Source organism: Grus americana, chromosome 11 (genome assembly GCF_028858705.1).
Source record: "Grus americana isolate bGruAme1 chromosome 11, bGruAme1.mat, whole genome shotgun sequence".
Lineage (NCBI taxonomy): Eukaryota > Metazoa > Chordata > Aves > Gruiformes > Gruidae > Grus > Grus americana.
This window is the reverse complement of record NC_072862.1, coordinates 19,426,354-19,445,678: the sequence shown is the minus strand read 5'-3', so window position 1 is coordinate 19,445,678 and position 19,325 is coordinate 19,426,354. Positions and strand designations below refer to the sequence as shown.

General features: G+C 42.3%; 1 protein-coding gene across 7 annotated transcripts in view; it reads left to right on the top strand.

Moving 5' to 3' along the window:
* The first annotated feature begins 1,079 nt into the window (after positions 1 to 1,079).
* Positions 1,080 to 19,325, top strand: part of DCAF1 (DDB1 and CUL4 associated factor 1) — a 54,848-nt gene continuing 36,602 nt past the window's right edge. For 2 of the 7 annotated variants that reach the window (XM_054838010.1, XM_054838014.1), the window contains exons 1-8: positions 1,082 to 1,233; positions 6,657 to 6,774; positions 11,488 to 11,564; positions 12,287 to 12,360; positions 13,338 to 13,451; positions 16,182 to 16,319; positions 17,309 to 17,812; positions 19,023 to 19,124. In XM_054838010.1, the coding sequence (XP_054693985.1) occupies positions 6,665 to 6,774; positions 11,488 to 11,564; positions 12,287 to 12,360; positions 13,338 to 13,451; positions 16,182 to 16,319; positions 17,309 to 17,812; positions 19,023 to 19,124 (1,119 nt within the window). In that variant the 5' untranslated portion in view covers positions 1,082 to 1,233; positions 6,657 to 6,664. Of the gene's footprint in view, positions 1,234 to 1,620; positions 1,922 to 2,008; positions 2,069 to 6,427; positions 6,447 to 6,656; positions 6,775 to 11,487; positions 11,565 to 12,286; positions 12,361 to 13,337; positions 13,452 to 16,181; positions 16,320 to 17,308; positions 17,813 to 19,022; positions 19,125 to 19,325 lie in introns of those variants that run through there. The other 5 variants (XM_054838011.1, XR_008578793.1, XM_054838015.1 and 2 more) reach the window with 5 other exon arrangements.

The following is a 19,325-nucleotide window of genomic DNA, read 5'->3' as shown; positions in this document are numbered from 1 at the left end:
TCTTCCCCCCCTCAGAAACGGTAACCTTGCTGAGAGTGCAGAGATCTTCTCCATGGGTAACTTCATATGCCAGGGGCAAGGGACAGTGCAGAGTAATGACTTACTACCATTGTAAAAGCACACAGTGCTCCCCAAAGAGCTGGGCTACTTCCACCGTGGAGCCAGCAAAGAATCACAGAGGAATGGAAGGCTTTGCATGCGGAAAGCAAACAGGGACGAGGCTAGGCAGCGCTGAAGGGTTTCTCTGCACACGGACTCTCATTGCACGCATGGGTGTGCAATGTGGTGTGTGAGAGGAAAGGACTGGGGAGGGGATGAAGGCTGGCAGCCGGGAGGAAGGGTGGGGATGTGGGAGGAGGACCTTGCCCTAGAGGCCCAGGAGAGCCTGAGAAACGCTGCGGTCCTGCCTCCGCTCCCTGCTGCTGGGCATGGCCCAGGGCAGAGCTGGGTGCTGGCACCGCCAGGGGGTTCGGTTTCCACTGCCAAAAACGTTTAACTGGGAAGAAATAGGATGATGTTCCTGTCTTGTAGATAAGAAGAGGAGAAACCGCTCTGGAGAGGGAGCGAAGGCAGGCATGCTCGTCATCTAAGCTCATCTTCCAGCCGCCCCCTCGCTAGAACACCCCGCTGTCTACCTGGAAGTGATGTTAAGCAGGTGAACAATGCATAAGTGGACATTCAGCCTTGACGTGAGAAAGGAAGAACGAGACACAGCTGGCGACAGTCCCTGCTGTGCCCCTTGGGGCTGGAGGGCGGGATGGCAGCGTGCCCATTGCTATGCCGCTATCGGGGCAGACACCCGGGTATCGGGGCCGGCAGCCGCTGCTCGGCGGCTCCTCAGTACCGGCCTGGAAAAGGCAGAGTAAATAGCCAGGAAAACACCCCCTCGCCTGCAAGCCGCCGCAGCCGCGGTGCGCTGGGCTGGGCAATGGCGGCGCCAGCCGAGAACTACAACTCCCAGCCTCCTCTGCGGCGCCGCCCCGGCTGGCGCATGCGCAGAGGGTTCACCTCGCGCGAACTCCGTTTCCCGGGAGGCCGAGCACGAGGCCTTTGCCACCTCCTCCCTCTCCCTCACCGCTTCTCGCAACGCCGCCTCGCGCGCTGTGACGCGGCCCCCAGCGTGGTGACGCGCAAAGTGTGTGCCCGCCATAGCAATCGCGGCCGCCGCGGGGTGTGCGGGGCCGAGCGCAGGGGCCGGGGGCAGCGGCGGCGACCCAGCGGGGCATTGGGCAGGTACGGGGCGCCGGGCGGGGGGGAGTCCGCGCCGCTCCTCCACTGCGCTTCCGCCGGGCCGGACAGGGTCTGGTCGGGTCGGGTCGGGCCGGGCGGTTGCGGCCGCGGCCTCCGCGCCGGACAGCGGGAAGGGGTCGCCTCAGGCGCTGAGGGAGCCGCCGGGGGGCGGGGGGGGCGGGCTGGCCTGCGCGCCCCGCCCCCGCGCTAAGGGGCGCTCTCTGAAGCGCCGCTGGGGCTCGGGGCGGCGATGGTCCGGCGGGGTCTGCGCTTCGTCCCCCCGCGGCCTGTCAGCCTCCCGGCGGGGGGGGCGGGCCTGCGCCGCGCCGGCCCCGCCTGCCCCGGTTCTCCGCCGGCCGGCCCGCCCCCTCCTCCGGGGCTCTTCTTCCTCCTGCGCCGGGGCCTGCGGAGGCGCCGCTCGGCGCGGGCTCCGCCGGGCCTGCTCGGGAAGGGAGGACCTCAGGTTCGGGGGGGGTCCCCCCAGCCCCTTTGCTAACCTTTAAATCTTCGGTTCGAACGGGCAGCGCCGGCGGTTGCTCTCGTTGGGTGCCGGCGAACAGCCTGCTCCTGCAAGGCGCACCGCGGCCAGCGCCTGCAGGCTGGGGGCGTGCTGCCGTGTTAGACCCCGTAAGAGCTGTCATTAGCTGCACGCTTCGCTTGCTAGCTCGAGTCTTAGAGCTCCTCTGGGGAGGTAGGGTCCTCATGGTTTTCTTTCCAGCTGCGTAAAGAGGAATTGATGTTGAAGTGGAACGTTGTTGTTTTTTACCTTCCTTTATAGACAACAGAAGTTTGTTCCTGTTTTTTGTGCTTGTCCTGGCAGATCAGCACATAGTTCCAGGTTTGTTTTGTAAAAGCAGAAATTCCAGGAAACTAAATAACTTTGTGGTTTTTCCCTGGCCTTAAAAATACTCTAACTGTAAAAATTTATGAATTTTTTAAACAAATATTTAAAGTGATATTGGGAACCTGTTCTGTAGTAATGGCCAAATTGGAGTTCTGTTAGGGGTTAAAGTAGGAAGTTGAACAAACAAGGACTTCCCTCAGAGCTTCACTCACGTATGATACCATGATTTTATTCTCCATAGATTGTGAAGGTTGTGTTAATTTGTGACATGCTTTCCTCCACAAGTGAACTTCAGTGTTGACAGTTCATTATGCTTCAGCATTAGCTTTAGCGTGGTTATTTCAGACTCAACAGGTTTAGGCAAATAGGTGTCTGGTGTATCATCCATTTAAAGAATTACTGTGATGAGAGGGAGATTTTTCTTCAAAAAGTAAAGAATTCTTTGTGTTAAAACATAAATATGGAAGAACACACGGATCTGCTTGCTATGTATTTAACTAGATTCCAACTCATAAGCTCTTAATTTTCCCTCATGGGATTATATTATTATGTTAAGACTTCTCATCTACATTATGTCCTCAGCCATACTTAGAATCATGTTTAGGAGCAATATGAAACTTGATTATTTAAGCTAGATCAAAGTATAGTTATTAGAATTTGAGTTGGCTCTATATGTGTGGATGTAGAAATCCTCTTGTAATTTTTGTCCACGTATGAATTTAAATATGCAATCTTTCTACAAAGTTGATTAAAATTGATTCTTTTTTTTCCCCTAAGGTATGATTTTTGTTATGTGGCTCTATCATTTTCCATTAAAATTGTTAAGATATGGATTTTGTATTTGTTTCCCAAGTAACCAAATTGTTGGTTTTCAAATTTTATGAATAGATTTATTTTCACCTATTTCATACTTTAAAATGTGTATCTGTATTGAAGACAGTGTGTTCGGAACCTCATAATCCTTTTCATGAACATAACACAAAATCAGTAAGTGAATGACCTGTAGTAGTAGTGTAGTCTGTGTGACGCTTACACATGTCAAGGAATGAAAGGGTGAGGCTGAACTGCATGAACTGTACCGTGCACTTATCAAGGTTTGCAGTTAGAGGTCAGCGGGACTTTTATTTCTTCGTTATTTAGAGGGGTCTGACTAAGTGGCTCAAGCAGTAAGGTGTCTGAGATTTCAAAAACATGGGAGTACTTCTAGGTATCTGTGTCTGAATACTGCTTTGGGTTTCCCTTTCCTGTCAAATTTTTACATCTAAGTTCAGAAGGGTAAAATACCCACAAAACCTTTGCTATGATATTCGAATACTAAGTAGTGTTTAATATTAAAGCAATGCTGTGTGCACCACTGTGCTGAAACGCGCACATGTGGATTTTCAGTGGGAGTGTTTACAGTGAGTGATAGCTAAGGTTGCAAATGTTTTGGTTTTCAAATATTTTGAGTGCTTTGTTTTGTTTATATCAGTTCTATTGATTCTAATTATGATATTTTGACAATAGTGGTGTTGGGGGGAAAAATATGCCATTCCTTAGCTTATTGGGTATTAAAATTGAAATCTATATTAGGCCATGATTTTCAAAACTGATTTAAAAAAAAAATACCACTGCCACCACCCTCCACCACCCTGGATTTACATCTACAATGAGATAGCTCCCTGTTCTCCTAGTTCCTGGACAGCGATTGAAGATTGAATTTGTTCACCGGTTTGTCCAAGGGAAATGGTGAAAGTCAGAGTTGCTCTCGCAGGCCTTCCTCTCCAACAGGCTGAGTATATTTCTGATGCTTACAGTTTAGTTGACACCACTTATGGTCTGTCCTTTCTGCTGACTTCTTTGCTTTAGGATGGAATCCTTGTAAAAAGTGAGCACAGCAGGAATTGCTTCGGTTCTTTTATTTGAAAAGTCATTCACCTGCTATGATATTCCATCCATATATTTTACTGCTAACATGCATTAATATGAGAACTGTGGAAGTAGATGCTTTGAGGTAATTTGTGTTGTTGCTGCTCTTTGCAGTGCCATGTAGAGTAGTCAAATTTATTTGAATAGGTTGGGAGGGATGAGCGTTCAGAATAGATGAGGTGCCTTGGAGAGACATTTAATTTCATTGCTGTGTACCTGTAGAAAGGGTGGCATTTTTATGTTTTAACTTTATTCTAGGAAAACAGTTGTGTGTCGGCACCAGTTATTCAGATCTATAATGCTCTATAATACTCCAGGTTTTAGGGACAGCTGTTTCAGTTTTTTTTTTTCCTATTTTCACTTTGTTATGAAGCACTGGGTATCCCAGAGGACAGTGTGAGTAGTTCCTGTGGTCCTCCTGACTGGAACTTTGGTGACCTGTTGCAGGTATTGCTGGACCTTTGTTATTTTCTAGCTGGAATAATTAAGGGGTTGTTAGGGGAAGTAAACCATTTTCCAGGTTGCAGTAGAGCCTGTACAGGCCTTATACAAGCTCTGGGGTCGCAAGGCACTTTTTTCTGTATCCCTTGGGTATACAATGAAGGTGGAGATGCCCGAAATGGTTGAATGCAGATACCGTTACAACACTTGCGTTCTGAGGCTCAGCCTAGATTTGTCTGAATGTTTATCTGTGATATTTAAAAGCTTAGAAGTGCTGCTGGCAAGTGTTGTTCAGTTAATGAGAAAGGGAATGGAGCTTTATGAGCTTGGAATAGTTTTCCTTTTCAAAGGTGTTTGGGGGGTGTGTGTGTGTACAATCTCATTATGTTTTGTTGTCTGCATTTAGGTAGTGTTTTTTCCAAAGCGATTTATGCATTTGCATCAAATTTCCCAGTCTAGTTCTGTGATGAATGAATAATGAATGCTGTAGATAAAATCATAATTACTTGTCATTTAGAAAACATCATCTTTCTTTATGCTTAGGTAGGTTTTTCATTAGTGTATGTTCATTTCATACAGTACTTATCACAATGGTGTTCTTCAGACTGGGTGTCTTGTAGTCACAGGTTTATTTTTCTGTAGTCTTTGGGTGATGATTTTTGGGCAGTTTCTGCCAGTTTCATCTTCAGCCGGGTGATCTTCACTTGTAGTCTCCCATTTAACTAACCAGTCACAATACATTGAATTCAGAAGCACCTATGAGACGGGAAGTAGAGCTGTAGAGTTGTTCATCCATTCACCAAATGAGAAAAGGTTTTAAGCAAATTAGAGGTATCCAGCACTCTGTTAAACATGGCAATGTTTTTCAGAATGAACTTGAGCTATAAAGGCTTATGTAATCTATGCTCACCTATGGCTTCCTTTATAGTCTGTCATTTGACCAATTCCTGAATATGTATATCAGGATTTGATGTGTATGTCACTGTCTTAAACATATCCATATTTAACAGTGTTTTGGAAAGTTCTTTCTCTGGGTCAGTTATGACAGATATTTAATCTCATGGCAGATAGATATTGACCATGCTATGGCTAATGAAATGCTGGAAATTTGTGTGCATTTTTGGATGTGAAGGAATTTATTTTGCTTTGATTTCTGCCCCCCCCCCGCTCCCCATCTCCAATACAAGGTCAAGTTATAAATTGGGATTGAGTGTTCCTTCCTCCAGAAGTTACATCTCTTCACAGCAATCACAGCCTGTCAGATTAGAAACTAAGGGCTTGGCAGTGTTTTGAGACAGATTGTGTTCTAGTTTGGTCTGTTAGTATTTCTAGTAGATTGTTATCAGACTGACAAAAATGACTCCTGGAAGTTTAGAGGCTTAAACAGAATCTAGAGTGATAGTTCCCTTCATTAAATGGTACCTTAACAAGTCACTCAGTACTGTGGGGAGATCTCACTTTTGAGGATGGGAAGATAAATCTTCTGTCAGCTACTGTCTTGCAAGTAAAGGCTGATAAACCTGAAGTAATTGCTCCAGTGCTCCCTCCTATGAGCATTCTTCCCTTTTACTAGAGCCACTCACTGTTCCTGGAAACCTTGAACAAGTAGTGATGCGGTGACCTGCTCTGTCTCCCAGCTACCACTCTTGGTGCTCCTTCTGCTGCCCGCAGCTGCTCAGTGCCGCCTTCTGCCTCCTTGGCAGTGTGAATCTGATTCTTGGCACTTTCACTACTGTCTGGAGGGTGTTAAACTGGAATAGTGACACTGATCATAATCTTGCTGCCCTGGCTTTGTTGTTTCTTGAGTAAATCCCTGAGTAACAGCAAAGGACTAACTCAGGTCTGCTCATGGAATTGAGGTAGAGTTTTAAAAAGTTTCAACACTGAACACACTTGTGGTTAAGTGTGCATGCTTCCCATTGTGATCAGGGTTGTCGTATACCAGTTAAGACTTGTGTTCAAAGTGTGCGCATGTTCTTTATTCTTCAGGCAAAGGACCAAAAAGAAACTTCCAGCTTTTAAAGTGAGTTCAGCAGTATTCTGACACTTAATCTTCTCTTTCTCACTCTGTGTTGCTGAGTATTTGCTTCCCTCTTCCAAATGACTTGTAATCTTAGATTTTAGATTATTTCAATGAGTATAGCACAACTGTCTGGGATTTCTTGCTCATTTTTCTACCTTTTTTTTAATTCCCCTGCTTTTTTTTTTCTTTTTTTTTTAACCTCTGCCTTAGGCTAAGCCATGACTTCAGGATCTGGGCATGTGGACTCCAAGGCTGAGCTCACTGCTTTGCTTGAGCAATGGGAGAAAGAACATGGCAGCGGGCAAGACATGGTCCCTATTCTCACCAGGTAAGATCTATTAAATGAATTCCTATGTCTGAATATACTTGATAGAAGCTTTTACCATGTTTTTGCCTGAGGTTTTTACATACCTGATTACCTGTTGGTAATTAATTTTCTTAGCCTGGAAGTTGAACTATACTATTGAATACACACGATTTTTGGTAAGAAATTACTATTGCAAAGATCTTACACAGACTGTCTCTAAAACATGAATTTAATTCTCTGAAATAGTAGAAGTCAGAGGAATCATTAAACAGTTGAAATAAGTTTGGTATCTTCACTTGATGCTTGTAAAATGTTGATCAAGTTCAAAAGCTATGAGAATGTTGTTCCATCAGAGTGGTGGTGTGGGGTTTGTGGTTGTAGTAACATTGGTCAGATTAAATGAAAGGATAAGGGTGACTCCTTGGATAAATCAAGGGGATTATATTGAGAAGATGTTATTGAAGCTCATAGGCCATGTTTAAAGTGAAATTTTAAAACTTGATTAGTTTTTTTTTTTTTAAACTGGACATTGATTGACTGGCATTGTATTATGTGTGTGAGGAAAATATTCCCTGGACTAATAAATTATTTTTAGGAGAAGTATAGGTACTGGTAACACCATTAATTATAAGACATCTTCTATTACAGGAGAAACATTTAAATTATCAATTGCATTTGTGGTTTCCTAAGCCAGGCCTCTCTTGGGTAAAGTGATATTACTCTTGCTTTAACAGAAGATTCACAGAAATCCCACCCAGTTCCTTCTCACGCCTCTGCTGGCAGACCTGTAGCCTGCCTAGTATATGCGGAAGGACTTATTGCACTTGTACATTAAGAGCAAACCAGGTTTCTGTACTGCACTGCTCTGCGTTGTTGGGTCAGACGAGTCAGTGCATGGATTCTGAGCTGGCACTGGGTGGAAATAACAGGAATCTGGTGGAGCCTCTTTGCACAGATCTGTGCCGTGCTTCACCTAGTGGGCACAACATTTTGCTGTTCTTGCTATTTTTTAAAAATAGCAGTACAGAAAAGGGAGATGAGCAGCAGGAAGCCAATCCTAAGCACTTAAAATTAATAGGTCTTTCAAAAATCATGAGACATGTTTTGGTGTATCTTTGTGTATTGTCTGATTTGTGTCTTGAAGGAAACGTGCTTTTTCTTGCAGGCGTAAACAGCAGAGATCTACTATATTCTAAGAAATTTAAAGAAATTTGAATTAAATGTGTCTTTTCTTGTGTTTATAGCAGTCTGGTGCTTCTTGCTCCCCCTCAGCTCGAGTTCCCGACATTATTTATGCCCAGACAAGTCTGATAACTCTCTTTTCGTTCTCTAAGGTATCTGTGCAGCAGGCGGAGTGGTTATGGATGGTGAAAGCTTGGGTATTTTGGCTTAGTGGAGATAATACAGATTTATTTAAGGTACATAGCAAGGGGATCTACTGGTTCTGGCAGAAGTTGGATTTAGAGTGCTTCAGGTATCAATGAAAGCCATATGTCTGTCTGGACTAGAGGGTTTTAGGTACAGCATGGGTTTAAAAGAATTTGCTGGAGGAGATGCTAGGAATCCTCACCAACTGGACCTTGTGTGAGCCAGTGTCCTGAGGCAGAGTAGCGCCCTTGCATATATTTTTAGACTTAAGGCAGAGGAAACTGTGGTCATGCTTGTTGGTGAGTGACATTTTTCTGCTTCCTTCCGCCTTCTGAGCTAAATGGAAGAAAACTTCCCTGTGTGGATGGGGGCCCGTTAAATGTGATGCCGAGGCAGCATGTGTGAGAGTGCAGTAGCGAGTGTTTCAACAGTAATAGAACAAGAACAGCAACAGTGTGGCTTATAGGCCACAGCTGAATTGTCACTTCTAAATAAGCTAGTTTTCTGGATTTATGAACTCTGGAGTGTCAGAAGGTATGAATTGAAGAAACTGCATGGAAAGTGTGGCAGCAAACAACAGATACTTAATACATACAGTTTTCAAAAAAAAATTGTAAATTGAAATGATCCTGCAAGACAATTAGTTCATAGTCTGGATGCAAGTCATCTTTAACCATTCTGGCAAATCCTGGGAGTCAGATCTTCACTGCCTCTCAAGAGCCCCTTTCATAAAGGGAATAAATCAACAGCTCAACATCATACTTCATCTCCACAAACCAAGTGTGTTGTGGTATGGGATCCTAGGGCATCTTACGCTATTGCAATCTGTTGTAAAGGTTCAGGTTGGTCATCAATGCCAAATGATGGCAGAGAGCAATGTTAGGATGGCTTTATATGCCATCTAGGTCAGTGGGAGTCTTGCAAAGTTGACATACTTTTATGTATGCCACTGCCCCTTCCTTACCTACCCCCAAGGTGATCTCAGTTTGTGGCAAGTGAAAATGAGGATCTGACTAACTTTACAAAGATGATTGCAAAGACAGTTGTAAAGAGGGAAAAAAATTAGTCAGAATTGGGGGAAAGAACCCCTACCCCCCCCGTGTAAAACCTAGATCTTGTTGGCAAACTCTGAAGTGTCTAGAGAACCAACGTAATGCCAAGTGAACAAAACAAATCTCAAAACCTGAATGAAAGTACCGTGTTTTTGTGAAATGGTTTTTGCTAAAGCCCTGTGTAGCACGTGCCTATGTTACGAGGCAGGAGTGAGCATTGTTAGTTATTTGACTCTCCTGTTGCTTCAACTGAGAAGTGACAAAGCTGTTGATCTAGGTAGATTCATCCAAGTCACTTCATAAACCACCTTTGTGTGCATTAGTTAAAAGAAGGGTCTTGTAAGCAAGCTTGACTTTCTTTTTCTCCCTTTTTGAAAGTCAATTTTAAAGAGGCAGTGCTTTTTCGTTTTGGTCAAACAATTGTGACTAATTGTCTCAAATAAATAAACCCCTGTAATTGGTGATTCACATGCCTGTTTCATCTAGGCTGTGATAATGTTGTCGTCCCTGAAACCACTCGACAGCTTCAGCTGGCATGCTGTTTGGCTGCCTACCTAAACAGGATGGACTGATGAGAATGTTATGCTCACTTTCTATGCTTGCTTGTCAGTCCTTTCTGGCACACAGTCAAAATGCTGATTATCACCTAAAAAGACCCGACAAGTCTAGGGTGCAGCTTCTCAACTCCCCATTTGTCGCAGTTATCTGTCAGCAGGCACCCCTCAAGCTATTAGTTCTCATGGAAAAAAATGAGGAGCTGGCAGTGGAATATTCAAGTAACTTGCTTTTGCCAGAAATTCATGAGAGCTCAAGCTGTGCCACCTGTTAGCAAGGGACACAATTTGCATCTCTTCACATTCAGGCTTACTAAAAGTAAATATTAGAACCCCACAGGATAAACAGTTTGCTGAAAGGTAATTGTCAGATCAGAAACAAGCAGGAAAGTTCTCTGCTCGTTCCTGATAAGTTGCTGTTCCTACAATCTGGGCAGGCTTCATAACATCATCCTCTGTCATACTGGCATGTCAGCGTAGTTTACAGAGGCAGAATTAAGTACATTTTTTGCCTCTAATTGTCCCTGGGAACACAGGCTATTTTCTGGAAAGTAACAGGAATGGAGTAGAAGTCAGTGGCATTCTGTAAGGGAAATCCCCTGTGAAAGGCAAATATTTTTCCAGGGATTACTGCAGCCTTCCAGCAGTTTTCCCTCCCCTATAATAAACTCTGCCTAGATCACTATCCTGAGGTATTAAGACCTTGTTTTAAAATGCTGTGCTGCACGTAGATTCTGCACCCTGCTCTAGACCTCAGAGAAGGGAGGGAATGAGGTTTTGTTCCAGGGAAATAAGATTTAATTTGCTAATGTTTTTTGAATACTGCTCTTTATTTCACCTCAAACTGCATATATTTCTGCTGTAACACTTCATGGAGAAAGACAGTGGATGACTATAGAATTATTTATTGCTTGACTGTGAGATAGTCTCCCTCTTCTTGATTTTTGTTTAAATAAAAATAATATTTCATTCCCTTACTGCTCATTCTAAATGAATTAGAGCATAGGATTCTCGTGTCTGCTGAGGCTGCTTCTTAGTTTAGGGGAAAGCATAACTTCGAAACAGCCTTCAATTTTTGTCTGATACAGAGGAACACTTAATGTATTTTGAAGGCCTATGAATAGGGAGCTGGCCAAGTTTCTCCTTGTCTTATCCATTGTGGTAACTGACACGTGCTAAAAAGTTGAGCTTTGATAAGCTGAATAAAGATTACATGATACTTTATTAAATATTAAATACTTTTATTATTAAAATTTAATATGAAAAAAACCCCACCGAAAAACTTGCATAGGTGTTTTGAGCGGCTGCCTCTGCACAGACTGAATAGGAAGGGCTAAGTCACCTATTCAGGACTCTCTCTACTGCAAAAAAAGGACTATGTGTGGTGAGCAGTACTACTCAAGCCCTTTATTTACTCTAGTTCTCTACAGTATGTGTCATAGAACATCATTAGGACTCTAACATGAGTAAATAAAAGGTATTGTACCCTCTAGAGTGTCGTGCTTGTGCATCACTGGGATGTTGATATGGGTTTGGCATGTTTTGGAGCATGGGGGGGTATGTGAGAGATATTAGAGGCAAGTCTCTTTTCTCACCCGTCTATTGTGAAGTCTGAAATCCTCTGGTGGCACTGAATACTGTTCAAATGAAAGTTGATGAGCTGTTTTATAGTACTTTGACAGACAGGCTATTGTGAGGAGCTGTGTACTAGGAGAAAACCCAGTGTGAATTCTGCTTGTTTGTTGTCATTCCTTCTGCAGAATGTCTGAGCTGATTGAGAAGGAGACTGAAGAATACCGCAAAGGGGATCCAGACCCATTTGATGACCGACACCCAGGTAAGATATCCTGAATGGTTTTGGCAGCAGTGACTCCGTTGCAACGAATACCTGCTAATTCATATTTAGGAATAACCGATTTTTAGCCTGCATATGCCCAGTGCTGATCAAGGTCAGATACTACTTTTGCAGTGGGTAATTGTGCTCTGTAGTGCTGATGTCTGACTGTTTTGATGTTTTCTGCAAGATTTGGAGGCCCTGGGTAGAGTTTTGGAAGAGTGTTTCAGAAGCTGATTTATGACATAAGGGTATGATCATCTTAAGTTGTAGTTAATCTGAGTAGTAGGTGTTAGATGGACAGAGAAGACAGTCTGTCTCAGATTATCTTGAATTTGCTGTTGAGTAAGTGCAGTGCTTTAGCATAGTTATATACAGCCACTGATGCTTTTTATCTTGTTATCCTTAGATTGTTTTTTTTGGAGATGACTTATTTCCATGTTACTGGAACAGTTTGCTTGGTGTCTGCATCTTCACTGTCTACAAAAATGACAGTTCAATACTGTTGGACCACTAATATGTGTTGTGCTTTGACTGGTAGGAATTGTAGGGAGGTAATGCCTACTAGAAAAAATTTCAAGTCTGTGAATAATTCATATGATTTCTTCTGTAATTTTCCTTCTGAGAGAGGTCCTGCTAACTAGAGTATTCCACAACCAATTTGAAGATAGCAGTTCAGTGTTAATCTTGATGTAGGTAGGTAAGTCTTCCTGTTTCTCCCCCAGGTCGAGCGGACCCAGAGTGCATGCTTGGTCACCTACTGAGGATACTTTTCAAGAATGATGATTTCATGAATGCGGTAGGTTTGCTCTGAGGACTGTGTCTGTCAATTCCTGACACATGTTTTGTTGTTTACTCTGTGCTGGTTGACTTCAGTACTTGTTTAATTTTTTTTTTTTTTAACTGGTGTAGGGACTATGTTTTCCATAGCAGTGGTTTTTGAGATGTTTTTAAGTGTGACTCATTTGCCACTGTTCAAGTGACTCAAGGAAAGGGGAGTTCATGAGCTGTTCAAGAGTGCTGCAATGTGTGTAATAACAATTGAATTAGTTTTTCTCAAGGTTTATCAGTCTCTTTAAAGAAAATGTAGCTCCTCTAATACAAGTTTAAAAGCATAATTAATTTCTGTAATGGAAATTATTACTACTAATTCCAGTGCATTGTCTCTGACTACTTGGAAATGCTGGACTGCCTGTAGGAGCAGAGGAGTGTGTCAGCTCTGGAAGACTCAGGCAGAGGATTAAGAGGCAAGAGTCTGGCTTTCCTCTTGCATTGCTATACTCTAACATGAGTTAATAGCTAGAATTTTTGTTACCTCCCTGCAAGCACCTGTATCAGTACACCTTGCTGTAAGGATTCTGACAGATGGCTTGCATGTAGCTTTCTGTCTAAACTGCAAGCAATAAGCAAACATAGATGCCATTTAAAATGTGCATTTTTATGTTAATTTTTTCAGCTATTACCTTTTCATATTTACACTGTTACTGAAGTGTAATTTGGGTTATTTTTAGGCATTTGTCTTTACAAATCAGTTCTGGATAGGTATTTAGTCAGTGAACAGCAGATCAGAGGGGAATTCTGTTTCTCTGAGAAGTAATTTCAACTTCTGAGGCACTGGAGGGAGCAGGTTAAAAGCTAGTCATCTTTAGATCCAGGGCTTACATACTGACACTTCTTACTTTCTGGTTTTGCTGCTGTGGGAGTTGTAAGGCTTTCACTGCACTAGGTTTGGTCAGAGTTGAATTTCAAACCAATGCTGTTCCTGTTCTTCTCTAGCTAGTGAATGCTTATGTGATGACAAGCAGAGAACCTCCATTAAACACTGCTGCCTGCCGACTTCTTCTGGATATCATGCCGGGACTGGAAACAGCTGTTGTCTTTCAGGAAAAGGTATCATCTGTACTAAGACTTGGTTTTTAAGCTTGGTTTATTATGTACTCCAACAGTTCTTCCCACAGGAGAAACCAGCAAAAAGCCATATTGAAGTCCTGTCTCTGGAAGACAATCTATTCAATCTTACTAATGGCTTGGGGCTTTTTGATGTTGGCTGTTTAACTGATCAAATCTTGGGTATTTAGCAGCTTGTGAGGTATAACAGGACTGATTCAAACAGAGGAGCTGGAACTTAAGGTAATGTTTTGGGAAATGTTATACTTTGAATTGTTATTTCATAGACCTGTGAATGGAGCAGGCTGTATAGAATGTGCAGACTTGCTGTAGGAGTCTTGCCCAGTAATCCCCAGCTACAGCACAGCGATAGCATTATTAGAGTGAAGTGATAAGGAAGTCATACTTTAAATAAGCAGTCTAAAATCCACGTGCTTTGTGGGGATTATCTGGAACTGTGATAGACAGCTGAATCAGACTTCTGTATGTTGACAAATGTGGTTTTCTGAAGGAATGCACAGAGGGTTGAAAGTGAGGAGAAAGTTGGTTTCACTCCTGAGCCCCAGTTTCCTCATCAGAAAAATACTACATTAATTTTTACAGAAGTACTTTATATAAAGGTTCCAAATTAGTTTCTTTACTATTGGAAATATAGATATGAACTCTGAAGCATGATAAAAGGAAAGAATAATGTGCTCCCTTTGTGAAGGATTGATTTGAGATCTTTGATCTGTCCAAAGGCTAAGGCTGTGAGACTTTGATTGAAAAAAATTAAAAGCAAAACAATAGTTCCCTATTTGTGGAGGATATAGCTGCTTTTTTTTTTTTTCCCTCCCAGAGACCAAATAGCTCTGCAAATTGAAATTAAATTTTTAAGTTAAGTTTTGCACTTAAGGACTTTTTTCTTTTGACTTGAAAATATATAGGGTTCTATTATGGCACTTTGTGTTCCTGTATGTAGGAGGCTTTAGAGCAGCTCACAAATCGGTTTGAAGAGGATACTGTTTTGGTCATGAAGAGGTCCTCTAGCAGCTGTGGTATTTCACATCTCATCAGTTGTATTTTTTTTTTTAATAACATAAAAGTATTTGAATAATAATATAATTTTCTGTAAATATATCACAGGCAACTCTTTAAAAATCTGTAAGCTGAGAGTTCTCATTGAAATGTAGGTCTATTCATTATTACTTTTAACTGATCTTTTATTGTATTGTACCTATGATTGAAATTATGTGCAAGATTCCTGTCACAATAATGATGTGGTGTTGTATGATGTTTCAAAATCCAGTAGTGATCTAGAGTAAAAAAAAAAAATTGGATCTTTCATTCTAAACTATTGTCTTTTAATTGACTGTTTTAATTTTCATTAACACTTATCCAGCCTTGTTAAGAAAAGTTGCCTGGCAGGCTGTGATCAAACGCTGCTGACTTTGTTACTACTAAAATATATTAACCATATGTAACATTAAGATTTTCATATGTATGGATTGGTATACTTGCATGCACTTCTCTCTTCTCCAAATATGGATTTCTGACTGTGTTGAGAATTGTTCTTTTGGTTGGTGAGTAGTCATTAGTAGTCATTGAACACGAGTCAGCAGTGTGCCCAGGCTGCCAGGAAGGCCAACCGTACCCTGGGGTGCATCAAGCACGGCACTGCCAGCCGGCCTGGGGAAGGGATTGTCTCGCTCTGTACTGCGCTGGTGCGCCCTCACCTCGAGTACTGCATGCAGTTTTGGGCACCACAGTACCAAAAGGACATAAAACTACTGGGGAGCATCCAAAGGAGGGCAACAAAGATAATGAAGGATCTAGAGGGGAGGACATATAAGGGGAGGCTGAAGTCCCTTGGTTTGTTCAGCCTAGAGAAGAGGAGACTGAGGGGAGACCTCATCGCGGCCTACAGCTTCCTCACGAGGGGGAGCGAGGGGCAGGCACTGATCTCCTCCCTCTGGTGACCAGAACCTGAGGGAACGGCATGAAGCTGCGACAGGGGAGGTTTAGGTTGGATATCAGGAAAAGGTTCTTCACTGAGAGGGTGGTTGGGCACTGGACCAGGCTCCCCAGGGAAGTGGTCACAGCACTGAGCTTGACTGAGTTCAGGAAGCGTCTGGACAACGCTCTCAGTCATATGCTCTGATTCGGCTGGGCCTGTGTGGAGCCAGGAGTTGGACTTGATGATCCTTATGGGTCCCTTCCAACTCAGGACATTCTATGATTAGTGTAAAGAGTTCCTCTGACACCAGGTAGCTTGCTTATTTAAATGACTTTTCAATTTAGCCCAAGTAAGCTAAAATGTAATGGAATTTGGCTAAATTTCTTCTGCTTGGTGTAAGTTCAACACGGCTTCTTTGAAATTTGCTAAATTACTGGAGATAGTGAAACTGACAGGAGCTCTGGGCTTGTTTGTTTTGACTAATCAATTTATACCTCTAGTGTTTTGTTACTTCCTAGGCAGTAGGTTGACTGGCCACTTCTGAAGATTTTTGCAGGTGTGAAAATCCTGATTCCAAATACCTGATGCCTGGGGATAGGTTTATGCAGCTTAAAATGTTAAATTTATTTCTGGTTTTGGTTCTAGATACTTTTGATTTGTTACATGATTGGTAGGAAATCTAGCCTGGTCATTGCTAGAGATAGGGAGCATTGTTACCAACGATGCTTTCACTGAGACTGAGAAGTTAAAAATGAAATATAACTGTTGGAATTGCTTTCTTATTTTCTTCATTCTAGGAAGGCATAGTTGAAAATCTCTTTAAGTGGGCGCGAGAGGCTGATCAGCCGCTAAGGACATACGCAACGGGACTATTAGGAGGAGCTATGGAAAACCAAGATATTGCAGCAAATTACAGGGACGAGAACTCGCAATTGGTAATGATCTCTTGATCACTTCCCTTTTTTAGAGGGCAGATACCTCTACCTCGTCTCAATTTTTTTAATTTGTGGGGAGCTCACATTCATGAGTTAATATATTGAGTCTTACAGTGGTTGTAATAATATCTGTAAGAATCAGTAGCTCATGCTTTGCATCCTTTTCTGACTGTGCATTTGCTGGGGCATGTGGCCTCGTTATTCTGTTATACCAGTTGTGTTAAAAACTAAGGCGGCAAATACTATAGTTCTTAATGGGACTCATATTCATAGCTCCGTTTAAGAAAAATTCTCAGAAGCTTTACATCTGTAACTATCGCATGTCGTGATTTATGTACTGGACAAAGATTTTAAAATGAAAGGTAAATCAATGTGAAGACGACTTAATATGAAATTGCATTCACTTCTATTCTAAACTTTTCACCAGTTTAGTGTTGATTCTGTATGATGCTTATCAGCAATTGAGATGACCTTCAGAAAAAGGTAGGATAGGCAAATTTGTTTCCCAGGACGACGTACAGTGTGTTGAAGCATAGGTGAATTCTAATTCTTGCATGGATAAGGCCTTTAAAAGTAAAAGCATGACCTTAGGTTTTATGGAACTGCAGCTTATCAAAGCTGGTGCTTCCAAAGGAGACGTTGCCTTCATTCTAGGCTAGGTAGAGGTGATGGAAGAACGGTGCAAGCTGGTGTGTGGTTCTTTTAGCACCAATATAGCTCATCTACTCCTAATGGCTTTCAAGCCACTTCTTTCTCATTCAGGAGACTAGGTGCTGATATTTTAGAATGAAAGTAGCTGTAGCAAGAAAGGTTTGAGTTTTCTTACTCACTTTGAAATAATTCTTTCTCTGGGCAAATGTACACCACAGCATGCTTGACACTTTATGCTGTGGAGTTGGTTATATGATAAGCACAAAAAATATGGCTGATGTGAGTTGCATGATCAAAGCAAGAAGTGCATTCTCATGTATTTTTCTTGTCTGAAACAGGTGGCTTTGGTGCTTCGACGGCTACGAGAGTTACAGGTTACTGAAATGACTACAAAACAAGAAAACAAGCGTCCCAGTCCTCGGAAAGTGCCATCAGATCCTCTGCTGCCTCTAGATGAAGAGGCTGTGGATATGGATTATGGGGAGATGGCAGTAGATGGAGAGCAAGAGGAAGTTTCTGGGGACATGGAGATCTCCTTTCATCTTGATTCAAGTCACAAGACGAGTAGCAGAGTAAACTCTGCTGCAAAGCTAGATGATGGGGGACTGAGGAAAAGCAAATCAGGCAAACAGCACGAACGAGACGGCTTTCGAAAGGCCAAACAAAAATTGGGCTTCTCCACTTCAGAACCAGAGCGGATGTTTGTTGAACTGTCCAACAGCAGCTGGTCAGAAATGTCCCCATGGGTGATTGGCACTAATTACACCCTTTACCCTTTGACTCCTGCCATAGAGCAGAGGCTAATTCTTCAGTACCTGACTCCCTTAGGGGAGTACCAAGAGGTGAGCATATGAAGGTGGGAGGAAGCACTCTGTGCTTGAATTCTCCTGATAAAACTGAGTGGTATAGTGGGGGAAAAAATTGCAGAACTGTTACATCACACTGTGGTATTTCCTGATACGATTAAGATTGGTAACCTTTCCTGAGTTGTTGATGACTTTCAAATGGATGAAGTCATTAGTTTGAGTATTACCTGGTAGGTAATACTCAAACTTGAACCTAGCAGGTGTGTGGTCTAGCAGTTGGAGCATGGCACTAGGAATTTTATTCCTGGTTTCTATTAGATTTGGTGATTGTTTACATGACGCAGGGCAAGTCACTTTGAAGTACAAACATTTTTCCTGTTTCCTCTGGAGGTTGTGATAGACTTGCACAATTAAAAGTCTGAGGAAATAATGAACTTGAAATTCTAAATGAAATGGTTTGTGTAACCTCTGCAGTAATTCTGTTGAGAAATGGCAGTGCCCATGTTATGCAGATGTTTGAGACCTGTTGTTACTTACATGAACGAAGTAGTTGGGCAGTGTCAGATGTACCAAAGTGTGTTTCCTTTTTTTTAACTGTAAAACTGAAGTTAGCATAGGCCTGTAGGCCACCTTATCTCTATTTAATCTTTTTTTAGGTGGTTTAACTTAATTTAAAATTTAAAATAGAACAAAGCAACACAGTTTTGCTTTGTGATATACGTTACGTGCATGTGCACGCCTTGCTTCTGTGAGAGCTAAATAAACCATTATCCCCCTAATGCCCTGCATGCTGACTGGATCACTTCATATGCCAGCTATAACAGGATATAAAAATAGGAATTAATACTATAAAGCTGTTACACAAAGAATTATGCAAAGGGTTTTCGTTTGTTGCCCTGCTCTCCTGTTTTTTCTGTTCAGTTGTTGGGTAGTTGTCTTTGCACAGATGGAAAGTGGAACCTATCGCCAGGGTGGTATCTGTGTGGACTTGCCATAGCCGCACTTGAAGGAGAGTCTTAAGATTTCCGTGTGGCAGCTGTCATGCACCTTGCTGCAGTCAGCAGATGTATTACAAGAGGTCTGTTAACCTTTATTGCTTCCTATGGATGGAGCTGGTTACCACTGACCTCTCATAACAGGTATCTGCCAATAGGGGAAAATTGGGGGTTTGAGAGAGTAAAAACCAAAACAGACCTTGTATTTCCCGTGAAACATTCAGCTAGTCTCCCATTTTTATTTCTCTTAGCTACTACCCATCTTTATGCAACTGGGATCAAGGGAGCTGATGATGTACTACATTGATTTGAAGCGAACCAACGATGTGCTGCTCACTTTTGAAGCCCTTAAGGTAAATTACTTTCATAATGCATAAAATGTACCATAAATATTGTAAAAGCATTGAACATATGTCTGCTGCATGCATCAAAGAGAAATGCTCACCTTCTTTAGGCCTGTTTATCTTGCAAGATTCCCTGGGATTGGAAATGGTTTTCACTCAAATGCGTTGTGGTTTTGTTTTTGTAACTCTCAAGTATTTAAAATTTTAAAA